Source organism: Zea mays, chromosome 5 (genome assembly GCF_902167145.1).
Source record: "Zea mays cultivar B73 chromosome 5, Zm-B73-REFERENCE-NAM-5.0, whole genome shotgun sequence".
Classification (NCBI taxonomy): domain Eukaryota; kingdom Viridiplantae; phylum Streptophyta; class Magnoliopsida; order Poales; family Poaceae; genus Zea; species Zea mays.
Window position 1 is genome coordinate 208,143,369 of NC_050100.1, and position 22,049 is coordinate 208,165,417.

Here is a 22,049-nt window from a genome sequence, read left to right on the forward strand (position 1 = left end):
CAGGGAGGCCCTGCATGGACGGGAAAACGAAGAAACTAAGAAACCTTAGGTGCAATAAGGGAGGTTTCTCACCGAGGAAAAAGACCCTCACTGGAGCCGAGGAGAAATCCATCGATTGACTGAGATTCAGAGGTCCGATTGACAAACCGGACATGCCCCAACAAAGCCCTCGATGAGACGAACGCAGCGGTACCCTCGGATTTCGCAGACGATGCCCGGATTGGGAGTAATTGCTCACCGGACTTGGAACCGCTTCCAAACTTCGACGAGCAATTCCGGGAGCTGGGAGTTGAATTTGGGGAAACCGTTTCTGCTCTAGTCGGGCTCGACGAGGAGAAGTCGGGCATGTATATATACAGGGTTCGAACGAGATGGAAATTTGGTTCAAATTCAGATTTTACCATTTATAAAATTCAGAAAAGCCTAGAAATCCATATTTTGTGCTCAAAATATTATAGATGCTTCCAGAAATTTCAGAAAAAATCCTAGAAATGTTTTGGCACCTAATGAACTAAAAAACATGCTTAGAGTTTCTAAACATTTTAAGTACCTCAAATAAATAGATTTTGGTTTCCAGAAAATATAAAAATATTCCCAAAAATATGAAAAATCTACTGATAGCTTCTATAGGATAAACTAACATGTTTCATACGTATTTTGCACCTCGAAACACCGTGGAACGACATGAATGCAACAACCAAGGCCCCTCTAGGGCTCATTCTACTAGGCTTACACCAATATAAGATAAAATATTTCTCCATTTTTAGGAAAAATAGAAGAAAAACAAAGAAATGAGAGAGTAACACCTGAATTTGGTGGATATTAGGAAAGAAATTTTATATGCCCAAATTCAGGGTGTTACATTTAAGCTTCACCCACATACAGCTAGTCCACTTTAGTCAAACGTGACATTTGCTGAGTACGCTAATGTGTACTCACCCTTGCTTAAAACACCAAACACCAGGTTGTCCCCATTGAACCCCGACTTAGGAGGAGATGAAGGCAACATGTAGGACTTTTAGGAGTTTCATGACTTCGATGAGTTCTAGAGTAGATTAGCGGCAAAGCCCCATTCAGCTGTCTATGAAGGCCTTATCGTACTACATTTCGTTTAGCACTTTGATTATGGTTTAAGTTAATAAGTTTGGGGATGTTTCGGACATCACGATGTAATAAAGTACTACTTCTTTCCACCATTATTTGAGCACTGTGTGATGATGTCCAATTATGTAATTATTGTGTACGCGAACTTCTGATCCTGGCATGTACATGGTTCACATTTGGTTGGCCTTCCAAAACCGGGTGTTACAAGTAAATTTGGGGATTACATTGTATTAGAGATTTAAGGATACTATGTGTGGAATAGAGAACATGGCATCATTTGTGCTATTACTTATATCCTCGGATGTAATCAATCGTCTAGGTCCATTCCACGATTCAACTATTCCAATGGCTGCCTTGAGCTAACTAGTTCGATGGTTTACGAGGATAAGCCACATAATATGACCCCTTCAGTAACAAAATGCGTGAACACTATTTGTAGATGTCATAAAAACTTAATGCATAAACGACGACATCTTAATTAATGTTGGAAATTGTACAAGTAATGCATGCAAACTGTGAAGACATAAGTTTTATCCCACGAGTAGAAAGCTCATGTTTTGTAGCACGAATGAACACCTTAGCTTCGACCTTCAAAGAATGACCAACGTACGTTAACGTCGTTAAGGATGTCCCTACATCTAAAATCAGCATGTACTATCATATATTTAATTTAAATTAGTCATCGAAAATATGTATTATATTAAAATGTAGCCATGCATGATAAAGTTAGGATTACGTAGGAGATACATGGACAACACAACATTCATGGATCCTTTTTTAAAAAATGAAGGCCTATCAAATATTTTATTAGGCACTTATTATATAACTGGTCAATCCCTTTCTTAACTCTTCTCTTTTAAACAACATCGAAGTTTGACTCTAGCTATATATGGAGATGGAGAAGATGGAGAAGGAGGATGACACCATTATTATTGGCGCCATCATCACTGTCGTAATAGGGTAGTGGTAGCAAATAGATATCACGGTCCGATGCATGCATGTGTAATGCATTACTTGGGATCCAACCCAATCCAGTATAGCTAGTAGAAGACGACTTAAAGTATTGTTAGCACTAAAGGTAATTATTTGGCGGTGTAGGCGGTGTTGGCCTTCTAGTTGGCAGGGATGACATCGTCGTAGATGGTATTGGTGCCTCCCTCGGCAATGAGGCGAACGGTGAGGGGTCCCTTAAGCAGTTTGTCGCTGTCCTTCCTCCAGATGGCGCCCCAGGAGTGCTTCAGGGGCTCGCACGTGTCGGAGCCCTTCTCCTTGACGTCCACCACCACAATGTCACCGTCGCCGTCGACGTACTTGACCAGCAACGCCAGGTAATTGGGGTTGCACCCCTTTTCAAGGTGGAAGGTGATCTTGGAGCCGTACTTGCACTTGACCCTTCGGAACTGCATGTCGACGATGCCCGCCTTGCACGGCTTCTCCTCCTCGTCCTTCTTGGCAATGGCGCTGAACGCCGTGCCTGCCAAATCGAAGTGGTACACCGCGATAGGCTCATAGTTCATGTCCGTGATGTGCACCACCATGGGCTTGCTGGAGCACTCTGCAGGCTTATTGCACTTGATCTTGAAGCAGGGCCTACAACCCAGACCATCCTTGAAGATGGGGATGTTGCCGCATGCACCCATGCTATTGAAGGGGGGCTTGTTCACGTCCTTGTACCCATAGCCGCCGCCGTTGTCGTCGAGACCGGCGCCCGTCGGCTTGCCATACCATGTCGCTTTAGCGTCCAGCCAGTCCTTGCCATAGGTGGTCGTGATGATCTTACCAGGGGGACCTTGGGAGGACCGCACGAGGCGCCGCTCACCAAGAACACCAACGCCTTAGCCATCGCCACATGTGCCTACATCGACGACCACATGTTGCTCACATTCACAGCCATGTTTTGTCTTGGATCAGTGAATGGTACTATGCTACGATGAATGAGCTGGTATGCCTGAATTTATGGTTGTGCGTGCCAACGGTTGGACGATCGAGCTTGCAACCGTGAAGCGTGCGCATGCATGCACCAACGATGAGGTAGATCTTGCATGGTCGAGAGAGCTATTCTCTTGACCGCCAGTTATTAATTGGTTTCGTATATTGGAGGTGACCATGCATGGTAGCTCATCATACAAAGTTGCTCGTATCGTCGCGATACTTATGCCATTGTGCTACTTTGGCTAATGGTGAAGCGAGGACTCTCCTTCTTCTCGCTTTGAAAGGGAAATAGCCTCAACATTTCCTATAATCGATTTTGGTGTTTGACGTCCATCACAAACCATATGGACTAATTAGTTGGCCTAGTGGACATTTTTCCCACGTGCATAAAGTTCACATAAACATACAAAGAAAATGACTTGAGGGAATTCTACAAAGTTTGGAGCATACAAGTTCTTCTGCTACCAGTAGCGCACCAGACACTGTCCGGTGTGCATCGGACACTGTCTGGTACCCTGGCTGAGCACCTCGCGAACTGGTCGCTCTCGGGTTTTCTCAGTGTTAGCCCGCTAAAATTCATCAAACTGTCCGGTGCACCACCAGACTATCCGGTGAGACAACGGAGCAACGATCAACTTCGCTGACTACAGGGCAGTCTGCAGCGCAGAAGTCAGAAGTCAGTCTGCAAAGTCAGAACACACCAGACTGTTCGGTCTGCCACCGGACTGTCCGGTGCCACGAGAAGACAGTAGACTTCAATGGTCAATAGCTCCAAACCCCAATGGTCAACAGCTCCAAACCCCAACGGTCGGCTCACGTGGCACTCACCGGATAGTAAACAATGTAGTGTTCCGTGCACCACCGGACTGTCCGGTGTGCCCATCTACAGCAACGGCTGGAATAGTGATTAGGGCTATAAATACCCCTGACCACCACCATTCAAGCCACCCAAGCATTGTAACTTCCTCATTCAATACTAGAGCAAAAGAATACACTCCAAACACACAATCAAAGCATCAACCGCTCTCCAAGCTTCAAAATCAAGTCAAGTGATCAAAAGTGCTTAGTGACTTGAGAGAGGGTGATTTGTGTTTGTTTTGTTGCTCTTGTTGCTTGGTTGCATTCTTCTTCTCATTCTAAACTTCTCAAGTGTTTTGTAAAGCAAGCGAGAGACACCTAATTGTGTGGTGATCCTTGCGGGGTCTTAGTGACACGTGTGATTAAGAAGATGCACTTAACCGGTCTAAGTGACCGATTGAGAGAGGAAAAGGGTTGGAATAGACCCAGCCTTTGTGGCCTCCTCAATGGGGAGTAGGTTCCTTGGAACCGAACCTCTGGAAACAAATCACCGTGTTCACTTGTGTTGATCTTTATCACTCGATTTGTTTCTTCCCTCTCCTCTCTTCCTAAAAGTTCCCTTGCTCACATTGATTTGAGTTTGATACCAAAGTTATCCGCATTGATTGAGCAACTCAAAGCAAGGAGAACTATCTCCCGCTCTTCGAATTTAATATTATTTATCTCTAACCCTAACCCCGTGTGAAGTGCGTGTTCAAAGTTTATAATTTTCAAGTTTCGCCTATTCACCCTCTCTAGGCGACTTTCATGCTTCCTATGGAAGAATGTCATTGTTGCCACATATTTTTAAGTCATTATATTGGAGCAAAGTGGCGTAACCATGTCAACCTCTATTATTCGTGGAAACGATCCTTCAGGGATTGTCGCAAGTTAATTGGTATATCAAATGTGCGAATGTAGGATTTAAACATAGCGTAATCTTCAAGACTCCACATCTAAATGAACAACTAGAAAGATGACTTGTCTAGACAATTATAGGGAATTGAACCATAAACATTCGAGGTACTCCAATTATACAAAAAATGTAATTATGAGATTCGTGTTGGACAAACGAGGTCAAATTTAACCAAATTTATATTCAGTATTATTAATATTTATATCAAATATATTATACTAGAACTTTTAATACATAGTAAAATGAACTGCGAGCTTTCCAAAGAACCCCAACATTCTTCTTTGCTAAAAAAGACTATTTTGTATGCGCATGCATAGGCAACTAATTCTTCTAACTAGTTGTTATAACATTTTCTTTTATATATACTAGTCAGTTGTCAGTATGTTACTATGGTTTTCATATTCACAATATTTATAATATACATTCTTTCTAGAACATGAATAAATATGTGTTTCAGTGGTTAGACGCTAAGCATAGGAGGAATGGTTCTAACCCTAGGTTCTACATTTTTTGGATTTTCTCATGGGAGAACTTAACGCATAAAGGGCGACATCTTAATTAATGTTGGAAATTGTACAAGTAATGCATGCAAACGGTGAAGACAGAAGTTTTATCTCATGAGTAGAAAGCTCATGTTATGTAGCACTAATGAACACCTTAGCTTCGACCTTCAAAGAACGACCAACGCACGTTAAGGATGGCCCTACATCTAGAATCAGCATGTACTATCATATATTTCAATTAGTCATAAAAAAATATGTATTCTATTAAAATGTAGCCATGCATGATAAAGTTAGGATTACGTAGGAGATACATGGACAACACAACATTCATGGATCCTTTGATAAAAAATGAAGGCCTATCAAATATTTCATTAGGCACTTATTATATAACTTGTCAATCCATTTCTTAACTTTTCTCTTTTAAACAACAGAGAAGTCTCACTCTAGCTATATATGGAGATGAAGAAGATGGAGAAGGAGGATGACACCATCATTGTTGGCGCCAGCATCACTGTCGTAATAGGGTAGTGGTAGCAAATAGATATCACGGTCCAATGCATGCATGTGTAATGCATTGCTTGGGATCCAACCAATTCTAGTATAGCTAGCATAGGCCGGCTTAAAGTATTGTCAGCACTAAAGTTAATTATTTGGCGGTGTAGGCGGTGTTGGCCTTCCAGTTGGCAGGGATGACATCGTCGTAGACGGACTTGGTGCCTCCCTCGGTAGTGAGGCGGACGGTGAGGGGTCCCTTAAGCGGTTTGTCGCTGTCCTTCCTCCAGATGGCGCCCCAGGAGTGCTTTAGGGGCTCGTACGTGTCAGAGCCCTTCTCCTTGACGTCCACTGCCACAATGTCACCGTCGCCATCGACGTACTTGACCAGCAGCGCCAGGTAGTTGGGGCCGCACCCCTTTTCAAGGTGGAAGGTGACCTTGGAGTCGTACTTGCACTTAACCCTTCGGAACTGCATGTCGATGATGCCCGCCTTGCGCAGCTTCTCCTCCTCGCCCTTCTTGGCCATGGCGCCGAACGCCGTGCCTGCTAAATCGAAGTGGTACGCCGCGATAGGCTCATAGTTCATGTCCGTGATGTGCACCACCACGGGCTTGCCGGAGCACTCCACAGGCTTATCGCACTTGATCTCGAAGCAGGACCCACAACCCAGACCATCCTTGAAGATGGGGATGTTGCCGCATGCGCCCATGCTATTGAAGGGGGGCTTGTTCACGTCCTTGTACCCGCAGCCGCCACCGTTATCGTCGGGACCGGCACCCGTCGGCTTGCCATACCATGTCGCTTTAGCGTCCAGCCAGTCCTTGCCATAGGTGGCCGTGATGTTCTTGCCTGGGGGGACTTTGGGAGGACCGCACCATGCGCCGCTCACCAAGAACACCAACGCCACAACCATCGCAACCTGTGCCCGCATCGACGACCACATGGTTCTCACATTCACAGCCATGTTTTGTCTTGGATTAGTGAATGGTACTATGCTACGATGAATGAGCGGGTAGGCCTGAATTTATGGTTGTGTGTGCCAACGGTTGGACGATCGAGCTTGCAACCGTGAAGCGCGCGCATGCATGCACCAACGAGGAGGTAGAGTTTGCATGGTCGAGCGAGCTTTTCTCTTGGCCACCAGTTTACTAATTGGTTCCGTAAGTCGAAGGTGACCATGCATGGTAGCTCTGCATGCAAAGCTGCTCGTATCATCGCGATACTTATGCCATGGTGCTACTTTGGCTAATGGTGAAGCGAGGACTCTCCTTCTTCTCGCTTTGAAAGGGAAATAACCTCAACATTTCCTATAATCGATTTTGGTGTTTGACGTCCATCACAAAACCATATGGACTAATTAGTTTGCCTAGTGGACATTTTTCCCACGTGCATAAAGTTCACATAAACATACAAAGAAAAGGAATTGAGTGAATTCTACAAAGTTTGGAGCATACAAGTTCTTGTGCTACTAGTAGCGCACCGGACACTGTCCGGTGTGCATCGGACACTGTCTGGTACCCTGGCTGAGCACCTCGCGAACTGGTCGCTCTCAGGTTTTCTCAGCGTTAGTCCGCTAAAATTCATCGAACTGTCCGATGCACCACCAGACTATCCGGTGAGACAACGGAGCAACGATCAACTTCGCTGACTACAGGGCAGTCTGCAGCGCAGAAGTCAGAAGTCAGTCTGCAAAGTCAGAACACACCAGACTGTTCGGTGTGCCACCAGACTATCCAGTGCCACAAGAAGATAGTAGACTTCAACGGTCAATAGCTCCAAACCCCAATGGTCAACAGCTCCAAACCCCAACGGTCGACTCACGTGGCACTCACCGGATATTAAACAATGCAGTGTTCCGTGCACCACCGGACTGTCCGGTGTGCCCATCTACAGCAACGGCTGGAATAGTGGTTAGGGCTATAAATACCCCCGACCACCACCATTCAAGCCACCCAAGCATTGCAACTTCCTCATTCAATACTAGAGCAAAAGAATACACTCCAAACACACAATCAAAGCATCAACCCCTCTCCAAGCTTCAAAATCAAGTCAAGTGATCAAAAGTGCTTAGTGACTTGAGAGAGGGTGATTTGTGTTTGTTTTGTTGCTCTTGTTGCTTGGTTGCATTCTTCTTCTCATTCTAAACTTCTCAAGTGTTTTGTAAAGCAAGCGAGAGACACCTAATTGTGTGGTGATCCTTGCGGGGTCTTAGTGACACGTGTGATTAAGAAGATGCACTTAACCGGTCTAAGTGACCGATTGAGAGAGGAAAAGGGTTGGAATAGACCCAGCCTTTTGGCCTCCTCAATGGGGAGTAGGTTCCTTGGAACCGAACCTCTGGAAACAAATCACCGTGTTCGCTTGTGTTGATCTTTATCACTCGATTTGTTTCTTCCCTCTCCTCTCTTCCTAATAGTTCCCTTGCTCACATTGATTTGAGTTTGATACCAAAGTTATCCGCATTGATTGAGCAACTCAAAGCAAGGAGAACTATCTCCCGCTCTTCGAATTTAATATTATTTATCTCTAACCCTAACCCCGTGTGAAGTGCGTGTTCAAAGTTTATAATTTTCAAGTTTCGCCTATTCACCCTCTCTAGGCGACTTTCATGCTTCCTATGGAAGAATGTCATTGTTGCCACATATTTTTAAGTCATTATATTGGAGCAAAGTGGCGTAACCATGTCAACCTCTATTATTCGTGGAAACGATCCTTCAGGGATTGTCGCAAGTTAATTGGTATATCAAATGTGCGAATGTAGGATTTAAACATAGCGTAATCTTCAAGACTCCACATCTAAATGAACAACTAGAAAGATGACTTGTCTAGACAATTATAGGGAATTGAACCATAAACATTCGAGGTACTCCAATTATACAAAAATGTAATTATGAGATTCGTGTTGGACAAACGAGGTCAAATTTAACCAAATTTATATTCAGTATTCTTAATATTTATATCAAATATATTATACTAGAACTTTTAATACATAGTAAAATGAACTGCGAGCTTTCCAAAGAACCCCAACATTCTTCTTTGCTAAAAAAGACTATTTTGTATGCGCATGCATAGGCAACTAATTCTTCTAACTAGTTGTTATAACATTTTCTTTTATATATACTAGTCAGTTGTCAGTATGTTACTATGGTTTTCATATTCACAATATTTATAATATACATTCTTTCTAGAACATGAATAAATATGTGTTTCAGTGGTTAGACGCTAAGCATAGGAGGAATGGTTCTAACCCTAGGTTCTACATTTTTTGGATTTTCTCATGGGAGAACTTAACGCATAAAGGGCGACATCTTAATTAATGTTGGAAATTGTACAAGTAATGCATGCAAACGGTGAAGACAGAAGTTTTATCTCATGAGTAGAAAGCTCATGTTATGTAGCACTAATGAACACCTTAGCTTCGACCTTCAAAGAACGACCAACGCACGTTAAGGATGGCCCTACATCTAGAATCAGCATGTACTATCATATATTTCAATTAGTCATAAAAAAATATGTATTCTATTAAAATGTAACCATGCATGATAAAGTTAGGATTACGTAGGAGATACATGGACAACACAACATTCATGGATCCTTTGATAAAAAATGAAGGCCTATCAAATATTTCATTAGGCACTTATTATATAACTTGTCAATCCATTTCTTAACTCTTCTCTTTTAAACAACAGCGAAGTCTCACTCTAGCTATATATGGAGATGAAGAAGATGGAGAAGGAGGATGACACCATCATTGTTGGCGCCAGCATCACTGTCGTAATAGGGTAGTGGTAGCAAATAGATATCACGGTCCAATGCATGCATGTGTAATGCATTGCTTGGGATCCAACCAATTCTAGTATAGCTAGCATAGGCCGGCTTAAAGTATTGTCAGCACTAAAGTTAATTATTTGGCGGTGTAGGCGGTGTTGGCCTTCCAGTTGGCAGGGATGACATCGTCGTAGACGGACTTGGTGCCTCCCTCGGTAGTGAGGCGGACGGTGAGGGGTCCCTTAAGCGGTTTGTCGCTGTCCTTCCTCCAGATGGCGCCCCAGGAGTGCTTCAGGGGCTCGTACGTGTCAGAGCCCTTCTCCTTGACGTCCACTGCCACAATGTCACCGTCGCCATCGACGTACTTGACCAGCAGCGCCAGGTAGTTGGGGCCGCACCCCTTTTCAAGGTGGAAGGTGACCTTGGAGTCGTACTTGCACTTAACCCTTCGGAACTGCATGTCGATGATGCCCGCCTTGCGCAGCTTCTCCTCCTCGCCCTTCTTGGCCATGGCGCCGAACGCCGTGCCTGCTAAATCGAAGTGGTACGCCGCGATAGGCTCATAGTTCATGTCCGTGATGTGCACCACCACGGGCTTGCCGGAGCACTCCACAGGCTTATCGCACTTGATCTCGAAGCAGGACCCACAACCCAGACCATCCTTGAAGATGGGGATGTTGCCGCATGCGCCCATGCTATTGAAGGGGGGCTTGTTCACGTCCTTGTACCCGCAGCCGCCACCGTTATCGTCGGGACCGGCACCCGTCGGCTTGCCATACCATGTCGCTTTAGCGTCCAGCCAGTCCTTGCCATAGGTGGCCGTGATGTTCTTGCCTGGGGGGACTTTGGGAGGACCGCACCATGCGCCTCTCACCAAGAACACCAACGCCACAACCATCGCAACCTGTGCCCGCATCGACGACCACATGGTTCTCACATTCACAGCCATGTTTTGTCTTGGATTAGTGAATGGTACTATGCTACGATGAATGAGCGGGTAGGCCTGAATTTATGGTTGTGTGTGCCAACGGTTGGACGATCGAGCTTGCAACCGTGAAGCGCGCGCATGCATGCACCAACGAGGAGGTAGAGTTTGCATGGTCGAGCGAGCTTTTCTCTTGGCCACCAGTTTACTAATTGGTTCCGTAAGTCGAAGGTGACCATGCATGGTAGCTCTGCATGCAAAGCTGCTCGTATCATCGCGATACTTATGCCATGGTGCTACTTTGGCTAATGGTGAAGCGAGGACTCTCCTTCTTCTCGCTTTGAAAGGGAAATAACCTCAACATTTCCTATAATCGATTTTGGTGTTTGACGTCCATCACAAAACCATATGGACTAATTAGTTTGCCTAGTGGACATTTTTCCCACGTGCATAAAGTTCACATAAACATACAAAGAAAAGGAATTGAGTGAATTCTACAAAGTTTGGAGCATACAAGTTCTTGTGCTACTAGTAGCGCACCGGACACTGTCCGGTGTGCATCGGACACTGTCTGGTACCCTGGCTGAGCACCTCGCGAACTGGTCGCTCTCAGGTTTTCTCAGCGTTAGTCCGCTAAAATTCATCGAACTGTCTGATGCACCACCAGACTATCCGGTGAGACAACGGAGCAACGATCAACTTCGCTGACTACAGGGCAGTCTGCAGCGCAGAAGTCAGAAGTCAGTCTGCAAAGTCAGAACACACCAGACTGTTCGGTGTGCCACCAGACTATCCAGTGCCACAAGAAGATAGTAGACTTCAACGGTCAATAGCTCCAAACCCCAATGGTCAACAGCTCCAAACCCCAACGGTCGACTCACGTGGCACTCACCGGATATTAAACAATGCAGTGTTCCGTGCACCACCGGACTGTCCGGTGTGCCCATCTACAGCAACGGCTGGAATAGTGGTTAGGGCTATAAATACCCCCGACCACCACCATTCAAGCCACCCAAGCATTGCAACTTCCTCATTCAATACTAGAGCAAAAGAATACACTCCAAACACACAATCAAAGCATCAACCCCTCTCCAAGCTTCAAAATCAAGTCAAGTGATCAAAAGTGCTTAGTGACTTGAGAGAGGGTGATTTGTGTTTGTTTTGTTGCTCTTGTTGCTTGGTTGCATTCTTCTTCTCATTCTAAACTTCTCAAGTGTTTTGTAAAGCAAGCGAGAGACACCTAATTGTGTGGTGATCCTTGCGGGGTCTTAGTGACACGTGTGATTAAGAAGATGCACTTAACCGGTCTAAGTGACCGATTGAGAGAGGAAAAGGGTTGGAATAGACCCAGCCTTTTGGCCTCCTCAATGGGGAGTAGGTTCCTTGGAACCGAACCTCTGGAAACAAATCACCGTGTTCGCTTGTGTTGATCTTTATCACTCGATTTGTTTCTTCCCTCTCCTCTCTTCCTAATAGTTCCCTTGCTCACATTGATTTGAGTTTGATACCAAAGTTATCCGCATTGATTGAGCAACTCAAAGCAAGGAGAACTATCTCCCGCTCTTCGAATTTAATATTATTTATCTCTAACCCTAACCCCGTGTGAAGTGCGTGTTCAAAGTTTATAATTTTCAAGTTTCGCCTATTCACCCTCTCTAGGCGACTTTCATGCTTCCTATGGAAGAATTCATTGTTACCACATATTTTTAAGTCATTATATTGGAGCAAAGTTGCGTAACCATGTCAACCTCTATTATTCGTGGAAACGATCCTTCAGGGATTGTCGCAAGTTAATTGGTATATCAAATGTGCGAATGTAGGATTTAAACATAGCGTAATCTTCAAGACTCCACATCTAAATGAACAACTAGAAAGATGACTTGTCTAGACAATTATAGGGAATTGAACCATAAACATTCGAGGTACTCCAATTATACAAAAAATGTAATTATGAGATTCGTGTTGGACAAACGAGGTCAAATTTAACCAAATTTATATTCAGTATTATTAATATTTATATCAAATATATTATACTAGAACTTTTAATACATAGTGAAATGAACTGCGAGCTTTCCAAAGAACCCCAACATTCTTCTTTGCTAAAAAGACTATTTTGTATGCGCATGCATAGGCAACTAATTCTTCTAACTAGTTGTTATAACATTTTCTTTTATATATACTAGTCAGTTGTCAGTATGTTACTATGGTTTTCATATTCACAATATTAATAATATACATTTTTTCTAGAACATGAATAAATATGTGTTTCAGTGGTTAGACGCTAAGCATAGGAGGAATGGTTCTAACCCTAGGTTCTACATTTTTTGGATTTTCTCATGGGAGAACTTAACGCATAAAGGGCGACATCTTAATTAATGTTGGAAATTGTACAAGTAATGCATGCAAACGGTGAAGACAAAAGTTTTATCTCATGAGTAGAAAGCTCATGTTATGTAGCACAAATGAACACCTTAGCGTCGACCTTCAAAGAACGACCAACACACGTTAAGGATGGCCCTACATCTAGAATCAGCATGTACTATCATATATTTCAATTAGTCATAAAAAATATGTATTCTATTAAAATGTAGCCATGCATGATAAAGTTAGGATTACGTAGGAGATACATGGACAACACAACATTCATGGATCCTTTTATAAAAAATGAAGGCCTATCAAATATTTCATTAGGCACTTATTATATAACGTGTCAATCCATTTCTTAACTCTTCTCTTTTAAACAACAGCGAAGTCTCACTCTAGCTATATATGGAGATGAAGAAGATGGAGAAGGAGGATGACACCATCATTGTTGGCGCCAGCATCACTGTCGTAATAGGGTAGTGGTAGCAAATAGATATCACGGTCCAATGCATGCATGTGTAATGCATTGCTTGGGATCCAACCCAATCTAGTATAGCTAGCATAGGTCGGCTTAAAGTATTGTCAGCACTAAAGTTAATTATTTGGCGGTGTAGGCGGTGTTGGCCTTCCAGTTGGCAGGGATGACATCGTCGTAGACGGACTTGGTGCCTCCCTCGGTAGTGAGGCGGACGGTGAGGGGTCCCTTAAGCGGTTTGTCGCTGTCCTTCCTCCAGATGGCGCCCCAGGAGTGCTTCAGGGGCTCGTATGTGTCGGAGCCCTTCTCCTTGACGTCCACTGCCACAATGTCACCGTCGCCGTCGACGTACTTGACCAGCAGTGCCAGGTAGTTGGGGCCGCACCCCTTTTCAAGGTGGAAGGTGACCTTGGAGTCGTACTTGCACTTAACCCTTCGGAACTGCATGTCGATGATGCCCGCCTTGCGTAGCTTCTCCTCCTCGCCCTTCTTGGCCATGGCGCCGAACGCCGTGCCTGCTAAATCGAAGTGGTACGCCGCGATAGGCTCATAGTTCATGTCCGTGATGTGCACCACCACGGGCTTGCCGGAGCACTCCACAGGCTTATCGCACTTGATCTCGAAGCAGGACCCACAACCCAGACCATCCTTGAAGATGGGGATGTTGCCGCATGCGCCCATGCTATTGAAGGGGGGCTTGTTCACGTCCTTGTACCCGCAGCCGCCACCGTTGTCGTCGGGACCGGCACCCGTCGGCTTGCCATACCATGTCGCTTTAGCGTCCAACCAGTCCTTGCCATAGGTGGCCGTGATGTTCTTGCCTGGGGGGACTTTGGGAGGACCGCACCATGCGCCGCTCACCAAGAACACCAACGCCACAGCCATCGCAACATGTGCCCGCATCGACGACCACATGGTTCTCACATTCACAGCCATGTTTTGTCTTGGATTAGTGAATGGTACTATGCTACGATGAATGAGAGGGTAGGCCTGAATTTATGGTTGTGTGTGCCAACGGTTGGACGATCGAGCTTGCAACCGTGAAGCGCGCGCATGCATGCACCAACGAGGAGGTAGAGTTTGCATGGTCGAGCGAGCTTTTCTCTTGGCCACCAGTTTACTAATTGGTTCCGTAAGTCGAAGGCGACCATGCATGGTAGCTCTGCATGCAAAGCTGCTCGTATCGTCGCGATACTTATGCCATGGTGCTACTTTGGCTAATGGTGAAGCGAGGACTCTCCTTCTTCTCGCTTTGAAAGGGAAATAACCTCAACATTTCCTATAATCGATTTTGGTGTTTGACGTCCATCACAAAACCATATGGACTAATTAGTTTGCCTAGTGGACATTTTTCCCACGTGCATAAAGTTCACATAAACATACAAAGAAAAGGACTTGAGTGAATTCTACAAAGTTTGGAGCATACAAGTTCTTGTGCTACCAGTAGCGCACCGGACACTGTCCGGTGTGCATCGGACACTGTCTGGTACCCTGGCTGAGCACCTCGCGAACTGGTCGCTCTCGGGTTTTCTCAGCGTTAGTCCGCTAAAATTCATCGAACTGTCCGATGCACCACCAGACTATCCGGTGAGACAACGGAGCAACGATCAACTTCGCTGACTACAGGGCAGTCTGCAGCGCAGAAGTCAGAAGTCAGTCTGCAAAGTCAGAACACACCAGACTGTTCGGTGTGCCACCAGACTATCCAGTGCCACAAGAAGACAGTAAACTTCAACGGTCAATAGCTCCAAACCCCAATGGTCAACAGCTCCAAACCCCAACGGTCGACTCACGTGGCACTCACCGGATAGTAAACAATGCAGTGTTCCGTGCACCACCGGACTGTCCGGTGTGCCCATCTACAGCAACGGCTGGAATAGTGGTTAGGGCTATAAATACCCCCGACCACCACCATTCAAGCCACCCAAGCATTGCAACTTCCTCATTCAATACTAGAGCAAAAGAATACACTCCAAACACACAATCAAACCATCAACCCCTCTCCAAGCTTCAAAATCAAGTCAAGTGATCAAAAGTGCTTAGTGACTTGAGAGAGGGTGATTTGTGTTTGTTTTGTTGCTCTTGTTGCTTGGTTGCATTCTTCTTCTCATTCTAAACTTCTCAAGTGTTTTGTAAAGCAAGCGAGAGACACCTAATTGTGTGGTGATCCTTGCGGGGTCTTAGTGACACGTGTGATTAAGAAGATGCACTTAACCGGTCTAAGTGACCGATTGAGAGAGGAAAAGGGTTGGAATAGACCCAGCCTTTGTGGCCTCCTCAATGGGGAGTAGGTTCCTTGGAACCGAACCTCGAGAAACAAATCACCGTGTTCACTTGAGTTGATCTTTATCACTCGATTTGTTTCTTCCCTCTCCTCTCTTCCTAAAAGTTCCCTTGCTCACATTGATTTGAGTTTGATACCAAAGTTATCCGCATTGATTGAGCAACTCAAAGCAAGGAGAACTATCTCCCGCTCTTCGAATTTAATATTATTTATCTCTAACCCTAACCCCGTGTGAAGTGCGTGTTCAAAGTTTATAATTTTCAAGTTTCGCCTATTCACCCTCTCTAGGCGACTTTCATGCTTCCTATGGAAGAATGTCATTGTTGCCACATATTTTTAAGTCATTATATTGGAGCAAAGTGGCGTAACCATGTCAACCTCTATTATTCGTGGAAACGATCCTTCAGGGATTGTCGCAAGTTAATTGGTATATCAAATGTGCGAATGTAGGATTTAAACATAGCGTAATCTTCAAGACTCCACATCTAAATGAACAACTAGAAAGATGACTTGTCTAGACAATTATAGGGAATTGAACCATAAACATTCGAGGTACTCCAATTATACAAAAATGTAATTATGAGATTCGTGTTGGACAAACGAGGTCAAATTTAACCAAATTTATATTCAGTATTCTTAATATTTATATCAAATATATTATACTAGAACTTTTAATACATAGTGAAATGAACTGCGAGCTTTCCAAAGAACCCCAACATTCTTCTTTGCTAAAAAAGACTATTTTGTATGCGCATGCATAGGCAACTAATTCTTCTAACTAGTTGTTATAACATTTTCTTTTATATATACTAGTCAGTTGTCAGTATGTTACTATGGTTTTCATATTCACAATATTAATAATATACATTCTTTCTAGAACATGAATAAATATGTGTTTCAGTGGTTAGACGCTAAGCATAGGAGGAATGGTTCTAACCCTAGGTTCTACATTTTTTGGATTTTCTCATGGGAGAACTTAACGCATAAAGGGCGACATCTTAATTAATGTTGGAAATTGTACAAGTAATGCATGCAAACGGTGAAGACAGAAGTTTTATCTCATGAGTAGAAAGCTCATGTTATGTAACACAAATGAACACCTTAGCGTCGACCTTCAAAGAACGACCAACACACGTTAAGGATGGCCCTACATCTAGAATCAGCATGTACTATCATATATTTCAATTAGTCATAAAAAATATGTATTCTATTAAAATGTAGCCATGCATGATAAAGTTAGGATTACGTAGGAGATACATGGACAACACAACATTCATGGATCCTTTTATAAAAAATGAAGGCCTATCAAATATTTCATTAGGCACTTATTATATAACGTGTCAATCCATTTCTTAACTCTGATCTTTTAAACAACAGCGAAGTCTCACTCTAGCTATATATGGAGATGAAGAAGATGGAGAAGGAGGATGACACCATCATTGTTGGCGCCAGCATCACTGTCATAATAGGGTAGTGGTAGCAAATAGATATCACGGTCCAATGCATGCATGTGTAATGCATTGCTTGGGATCCAACCCAATCTAGTATAGCTAGCATAGGTCAGCTTAAAGTATTGTCAGCACTAAAGTTAATTATTTGGCGGTGTAGGCGGTGTTGGCCTTCCAGTTGGCAGGGATGACATCGTCGTAGACGGACTTGGTGCCTCCCTCGGTAGTGAGGCGGACGGTGAGGGGTCCCTTAAGCGGTTTGTCGCTGTCCTTCCTCCAGATGGCGCCCCAGGAGTGCTTCAGGGGCTCGTACGTGTCGGAGCCCTTCTCCTTGACGTCCACTGCCACAATGTCACCGTCGCCGTCGACGTACTTGACCAACAGTGCCAGGTAGTTGGGGCCGCACCCCTTTTCAAGGTGGAAGGTGACCTTGGAGTCGTACTTGCACTTAACCCTTCGGAACTGCATGTCGATGATGCCCGCCTTGCGCAGCTTCTCCTCCTCGCCCTTCTTGGCCATGGCGCCGAACGCCGTGCCTGCTAAATCGAAGTGGTACGCCGCGATAGGCTCATAGTTCATGTCCGTTATGTGCACCACCACGGGCTTGCCGGAGCACTCCACAGGCTTATCGCACTTGATCTCGAAGCAGGACCCACAACCCAGACCATCCTTGAAGATGGGGATGTTGCCGCATGCGCCCATGCTATTGAAGGGGGGCTTGTTCACGTCCTTGTACCCGCAGCCGCCACCGTTGTCATCGGGACCGGCACCCGTCGGCTTGCCATACCATGTCGCTTTAGCGTCCAGCCAGTCCTTGCCATAGGTGGCCGTGATGTTCTTGCCTGGGGGGACTTTGGGAGGACCGCACCATGCGCCGCTCACCAAGAACACCAACGCCACAACCATCGCAACCTGTGCCCGCATCGACGACCACATGGTTCTCACATTCACAGCCATGTTTTGTCTTGGATTAGTGAATGGTACTATGCTACAATGAATGAGAGGGTAGGCCTGAATTTATGGTTGTGTGTGCCAACGGTTGGACGATCGAGCTTGCAACCGTGAAGCGCGCGCATGCATGCACCAACGAGGAGGTAGAGTTTGCATGGTCGAGCGAGCTTTTCTCTTGGCCACCAGTTTACTAATTGGTTCCGTAAGTCGAAGGCGACCATGCATGGTAGCTCTGCATGCAAAGCTGCTCGTATCGTCGCGATACTTATGCCATGGTGCTACTTTGGCTAATGGTGAAGCGAGGACTCTCCTTCTTCTCGCTTTGAAAGGGAAATAACCTCAACATTTCCTATAATTGATTTTGGTGTTTGACGTCCATCACAAAACCATATGGACTAATTAGTTTGCCTAGTGGACATTTTTCCCACGTGCATAAAGTTCACATAAACATACAAAGAAAAGGACTTGAGTGAATTCTACAAAGTTTGGAGCATACAAGTTCTTGTGCTACCAGTAGCGCACCGGACACTGTCCGGTGTGCATCGGACACTGTCTGTTACCCTAGCTGAGCACCTCGCGAACTGGTCGCTCTCGGGTTTTCTCAGCGTTAGTCCGCTAAAATTCATCGAACTGTCCGATGCACCACCAGACTATCCGGTGAGACAACGGAGCAACGATCAACTTCGCTGACTACAGGGCAGTCTGCAGCGCAGAAGTCAGAAGTCAGTCTGCAAAGTCAGAACACACCAGACTGTTCGGTGTGCCACCAGACTATCCAGTGCCACAAGAAGACAGTAAACTTCAACGGTCAATAGCTCCAAACCCCAATGGTCAACAGCTCCAAACCCCAACGGTCGACTCACGTGGCACTCACCGGATAGTAAACAATGCAGTGTTCCGTGCACCACCGGACTGTCCGGTGTGCCCATCTACAGCAACGACTGGAATAGTGGTTAGGGCTATAAATACCCCCGACCACCACCATTCAAGCCACCCAAGCATTGCAACTTCCTCATTCAATACTAGAGCAAAAGAATACACTCCAAACACACAATCAAAGCATCAACCCCTCTCCAAGCTTCAAAATCAAGTCAAGTGATCAAAAGTGCTTAGTGACTTGAGAGAGGGTGATTTGTGTTTGTTTTGTTGCTCTTGTTGCTTGGTTGCATTCTTCTTCTCATTCTAAACTTCTCAAGTGTTTTGTAAAGCAAGCGAGAGACACCTAATTGTGTGGTGATCCTTGCGGGGTCTTAGTGACACGTGTGATTAAGAAGATGCACTTAACCGGTCTAAGTGACCGATTGAGAGAGGAAAAGGGTTGGAATAGACCCAGCCTTTGTGGCCTCCTCAATGGGGAGTAGGTTTCTTGGAACCGAACCTCGAGAAACAAATCACCGTGTTCACTTGTGTTGATCTTTATCACTCGATTTGTTTCTTCCCTCTCCTCTCTTCCTAAAAGTTCCCTTGCTCACATTGATTTGCGTTTGATACCAAAGTTATCCGCATTGATTGAGCAACTCAAAGCAAGGAGAACTATCTCCCGCTCTTCGAATTTAATATTATTTATCTCTAACCCTAACCCCGTGTGAAGTGCGTGTTCAAAGTTTATAATTTTCAAGTTTCGCCTATTCACCCTCTCTAGGCGATTTTCATGCTTCCTATGGAAGAATGTCATTGTTGCCACATATTTTTAAGTCATTATATTGGAGCAAAGTGGCGTAACCATGTCAACCTCTATTATTCGTGGAAACGATCCTTCAGGGATTGTCGCAAGTTAATTGGTATATCAAATGTGCGAATGTAGGATTTAAACATAGCGTAATCTTCAAGACTCCACATCTAAATGAACAACTAGAAAGATGACTTGTCTAGACAATTATAGGGAATTGAACCATAAACATTCGAGGTACTCCAATTATACAAAAAATGTAATTATGAGATTCGTGTTGGACAAACTAGGTCAAATTTAACCAAATTTATATTCAGTATTCTTAATATTTATATCAAATATATTATACTAGAACTTTTAATACATAGTGAAATGAACTGCGAGCTTTCCAAAGAACCCCAACATTCTTCTTTGCTAAAAAGACTATTTTGTATGCGCATGCATAGGCAACTAATTCTTCTAACTAGTTGTTATAACATTTTCTTTTATATATACTAGTCAGTTGTCAGTATGTTACTATGTGTCGGCGTTTTGAGACCGGGGGGTCCCTAAGCCGACGAGTGAATGTCGCTGCGTGCCCCAGCCCAGATGGGTCGAGCGCGTGGGCGAGCGCGATGGGGGGAAGCGAGGTGGCCGGAGATGGGCGTGAGAGAGGTGGAAATCCCGCGGCCTTCGTGTTCGTCCCGCGCCCAGGTCGGGTGCGCTTGCAGTAGGGGGTTACAAGCGTCCACGCGGGTGAGGGAAGCGAGCGGCCCCAAGAGAGCGCCTGTCCCGTCCTCGTCCCCGCGCGGCCAACCCTCTCTAAGAGGGCCCTGGTCCTTCCTTTTATAGGCGTAAGGAGAGGAGCCAGGTGTACAATGGGGGTGTAGCAGAGTGCTACGTGTCTAGCGGGGGAGAGCTAGCGCCCTAAGTACATGCCGATGTGGCAGCCGGAGAGATCTTGGCACCCAGCTGGTGTGATGTCGTGGCCGTCGGAGGAGCGACGGAGCCTGGCGGAGGGACAACTGTCGGAGCGGTTGAGTCCTTGCTGACGTCCTCCTGCTTCCGTAAGAGAGCTGAGAGCCGCCGTCGTCATAGAGCATGCGGGGCGCCATCATTGCCTATCTGGCGGAGCTAGCCAGATGGGACGCCGGTCTTGTTCTCTGCGGCCCGAGTCAGCTCGGGGTAGGGTGATGATGGCGCTTCCTGTTGACGTGGCTGGCCTGCGCCCTAGGTTGGGCGACGTGGAGGCTCCTCCGAAGCCGAGGTCGAGTCTGTCTTCTGTGGCCGAGGCCGAGTCCGAGCCCCTGGGTCGGGCGAGGCGGAGGTTGTTCGGCAGAGGCCAGGGCGGAGTCCGAGCCCTGGGGTCGGGCGGAGCGGAGTTCGTCGTCTTCTGGGGCTGAGCCCGAGTCCGAGCCCTGGGGTCGGGCGGAGCGGAGTTCGTCGTCTTCTGGGGCTGAGCCCGAGTCCGAGCCCTGGGGTCGGGCGGAGCGGAGTTCGCTGTCTTCCGGGACTTAGCCCGAGTCTGAGCCCTGGGGTCGGGCGGAGCGGAGTTCGCCGTCTTCCGGGACTTAGCCCGAGTCCGAGCCCTGGGTCGGGCGGAGCGGAGTTCGCCGTCTTCCGGGACTTAGCCCGAGTCCGAGCCCTGGGTCGGGCGGAGCGGAGTTCACCGTCTTCCGGGACTTAGCCCGAGTCCGAGCCCTGGGGTCGGGCGGAGCTTCCTATGGTGCCTTTGGCAGGGCCTGACTGCCCGTCAGTCTCACTCTGTCGAGTGGCACTGCAGTTGGAGTGGCGCAGGCGGCGCTGTCCTTCTGCCAGGCCGGTCAGTGGAGCGGCGAAGTGACGGCGGTCACTTCGGCTCTGCCGGGGGGCGTGTGTCAGGATAAAGGTGTCAGGCCACCTTTGCGTTAAATGCTCCTGCGATTCGGTCGGTCGATGCGGCGATTTAGTCAGGGTTGCTTCTTAGCGAAGGAAGGGCCTCGGGCGAGCCGGAGATGTGTCCGCCGTTGGAGGGGGGCCTCGGGCGAGACGGAAATCCTCTGGGGTCGGCTGCCCTTGTCCGAGGCTAGGCTCGGGCGAGGCATGATCGAGTCGCTCGAATGGACTGATCCCTGACTTAATCGCACCCATCAGGCCTTTGCAGCTTTATGCTGATGGGGGTTACCAGCTGAGAATTAGGCGTCTTGAGGGTACCCCTAATTATGGTCCCCGACAGTAGCCCCCGAGCCTCGAAGGGAGTGTTAGCACTCGCTTGGAGGCTTTCGTCGCACTTTTTTGCAAGGGGACCAGCCTTTCTCGGTTGCATTTTGTTCCGGTGGGTGCGCGCGAGCGCACCCGCCGGGTGTAGCCCCCGAGGCCTCGGAGGAGTGGTTTCACTCCTCCGAGGTCTTAATGCCTTG

General features: G+C 46.3%; 4 protein-coding genes and 1 pseudogene across 4 annotated transcripts; all 5 read right to left on the minus strand.

The window, feature by feature from the left end:
- Positions 1-2,068: 2,068 nt before the first annotated feature.
- LOC103627598 (expansin-B10-like) lies at positions 2,069-3,011 on the minus strand (annotated as a pseudogene).
- A 2,623-nt stretch (positions 3,012-5,634) lies between these two features.
- LOC103627601 (expansin-B10-like) lies at positions 5,635-6,787 on the minus strand. The gene has a single exon (XM_020538659.2). It carries the CDS (start codon positions 6,749-6,751, stop codon positions 5,939-5,941), a length of 813 nt encoding a protein of 270 aa, XP_020394248.1. The 5' UTR covers positions 6,752-6,787; the 3' UTR covers positions 5,635-5,938.
- Positions 6,788-9,359: 2,572 nt separating this feature from the next.
- On the minus strand, positions 9,360-10,536 carry LOC103627602 (expansin-B10-like). Its single transcript, NM_001397146.1, has one exon. It carries the CDS (start codon positions 10,502-10,504, stop codon positions 9,692-9,694), a length of 813 nt encoding a protein of 270 aa, NP_001384075.1. The 5' UTR covers positions 10,505-10,536; the 3' UTR covers positions 9,360-9,691.
- Positions 10,537-13,110: 2,574 nt separating this feature from the next.
- Positions 13,111-14,274, minus strand: LOC103627596 (expansin-B10-like). Its single transcript, NM_001319710.1, has one exon. The coding sequence runs from the start codon at positions 14,253-14,255 to the stop codon at positions 13,443-13,445; it is 813 nt and encodes a 270-aa protein (NP_001306639.1). The 5' UTR covers positions 14,256-14,274; the 3' UTR covers positions 13,111-13,442.
- Positions 14,275-16,788: 2,514 nt separating this feature from the next.
- Positions 16,789-18,041, minus strand: LOC103627595 (expansin-B10-like). The gene has a single exon (XM_020537779.2). The coding sequence runs from the start codon at positions 18,006-18,008 to the stop codon at positions 17,196-17,198; it is 813 nt and encodes a 270-aa protein (XP_020393368.1). The 5' UTR covers positions 18,009-18,041; the 3' UTR covers positions 16,789-17,195.
- Positions 18,042-22,049: the final 4,008 nt, after the last annotated feature.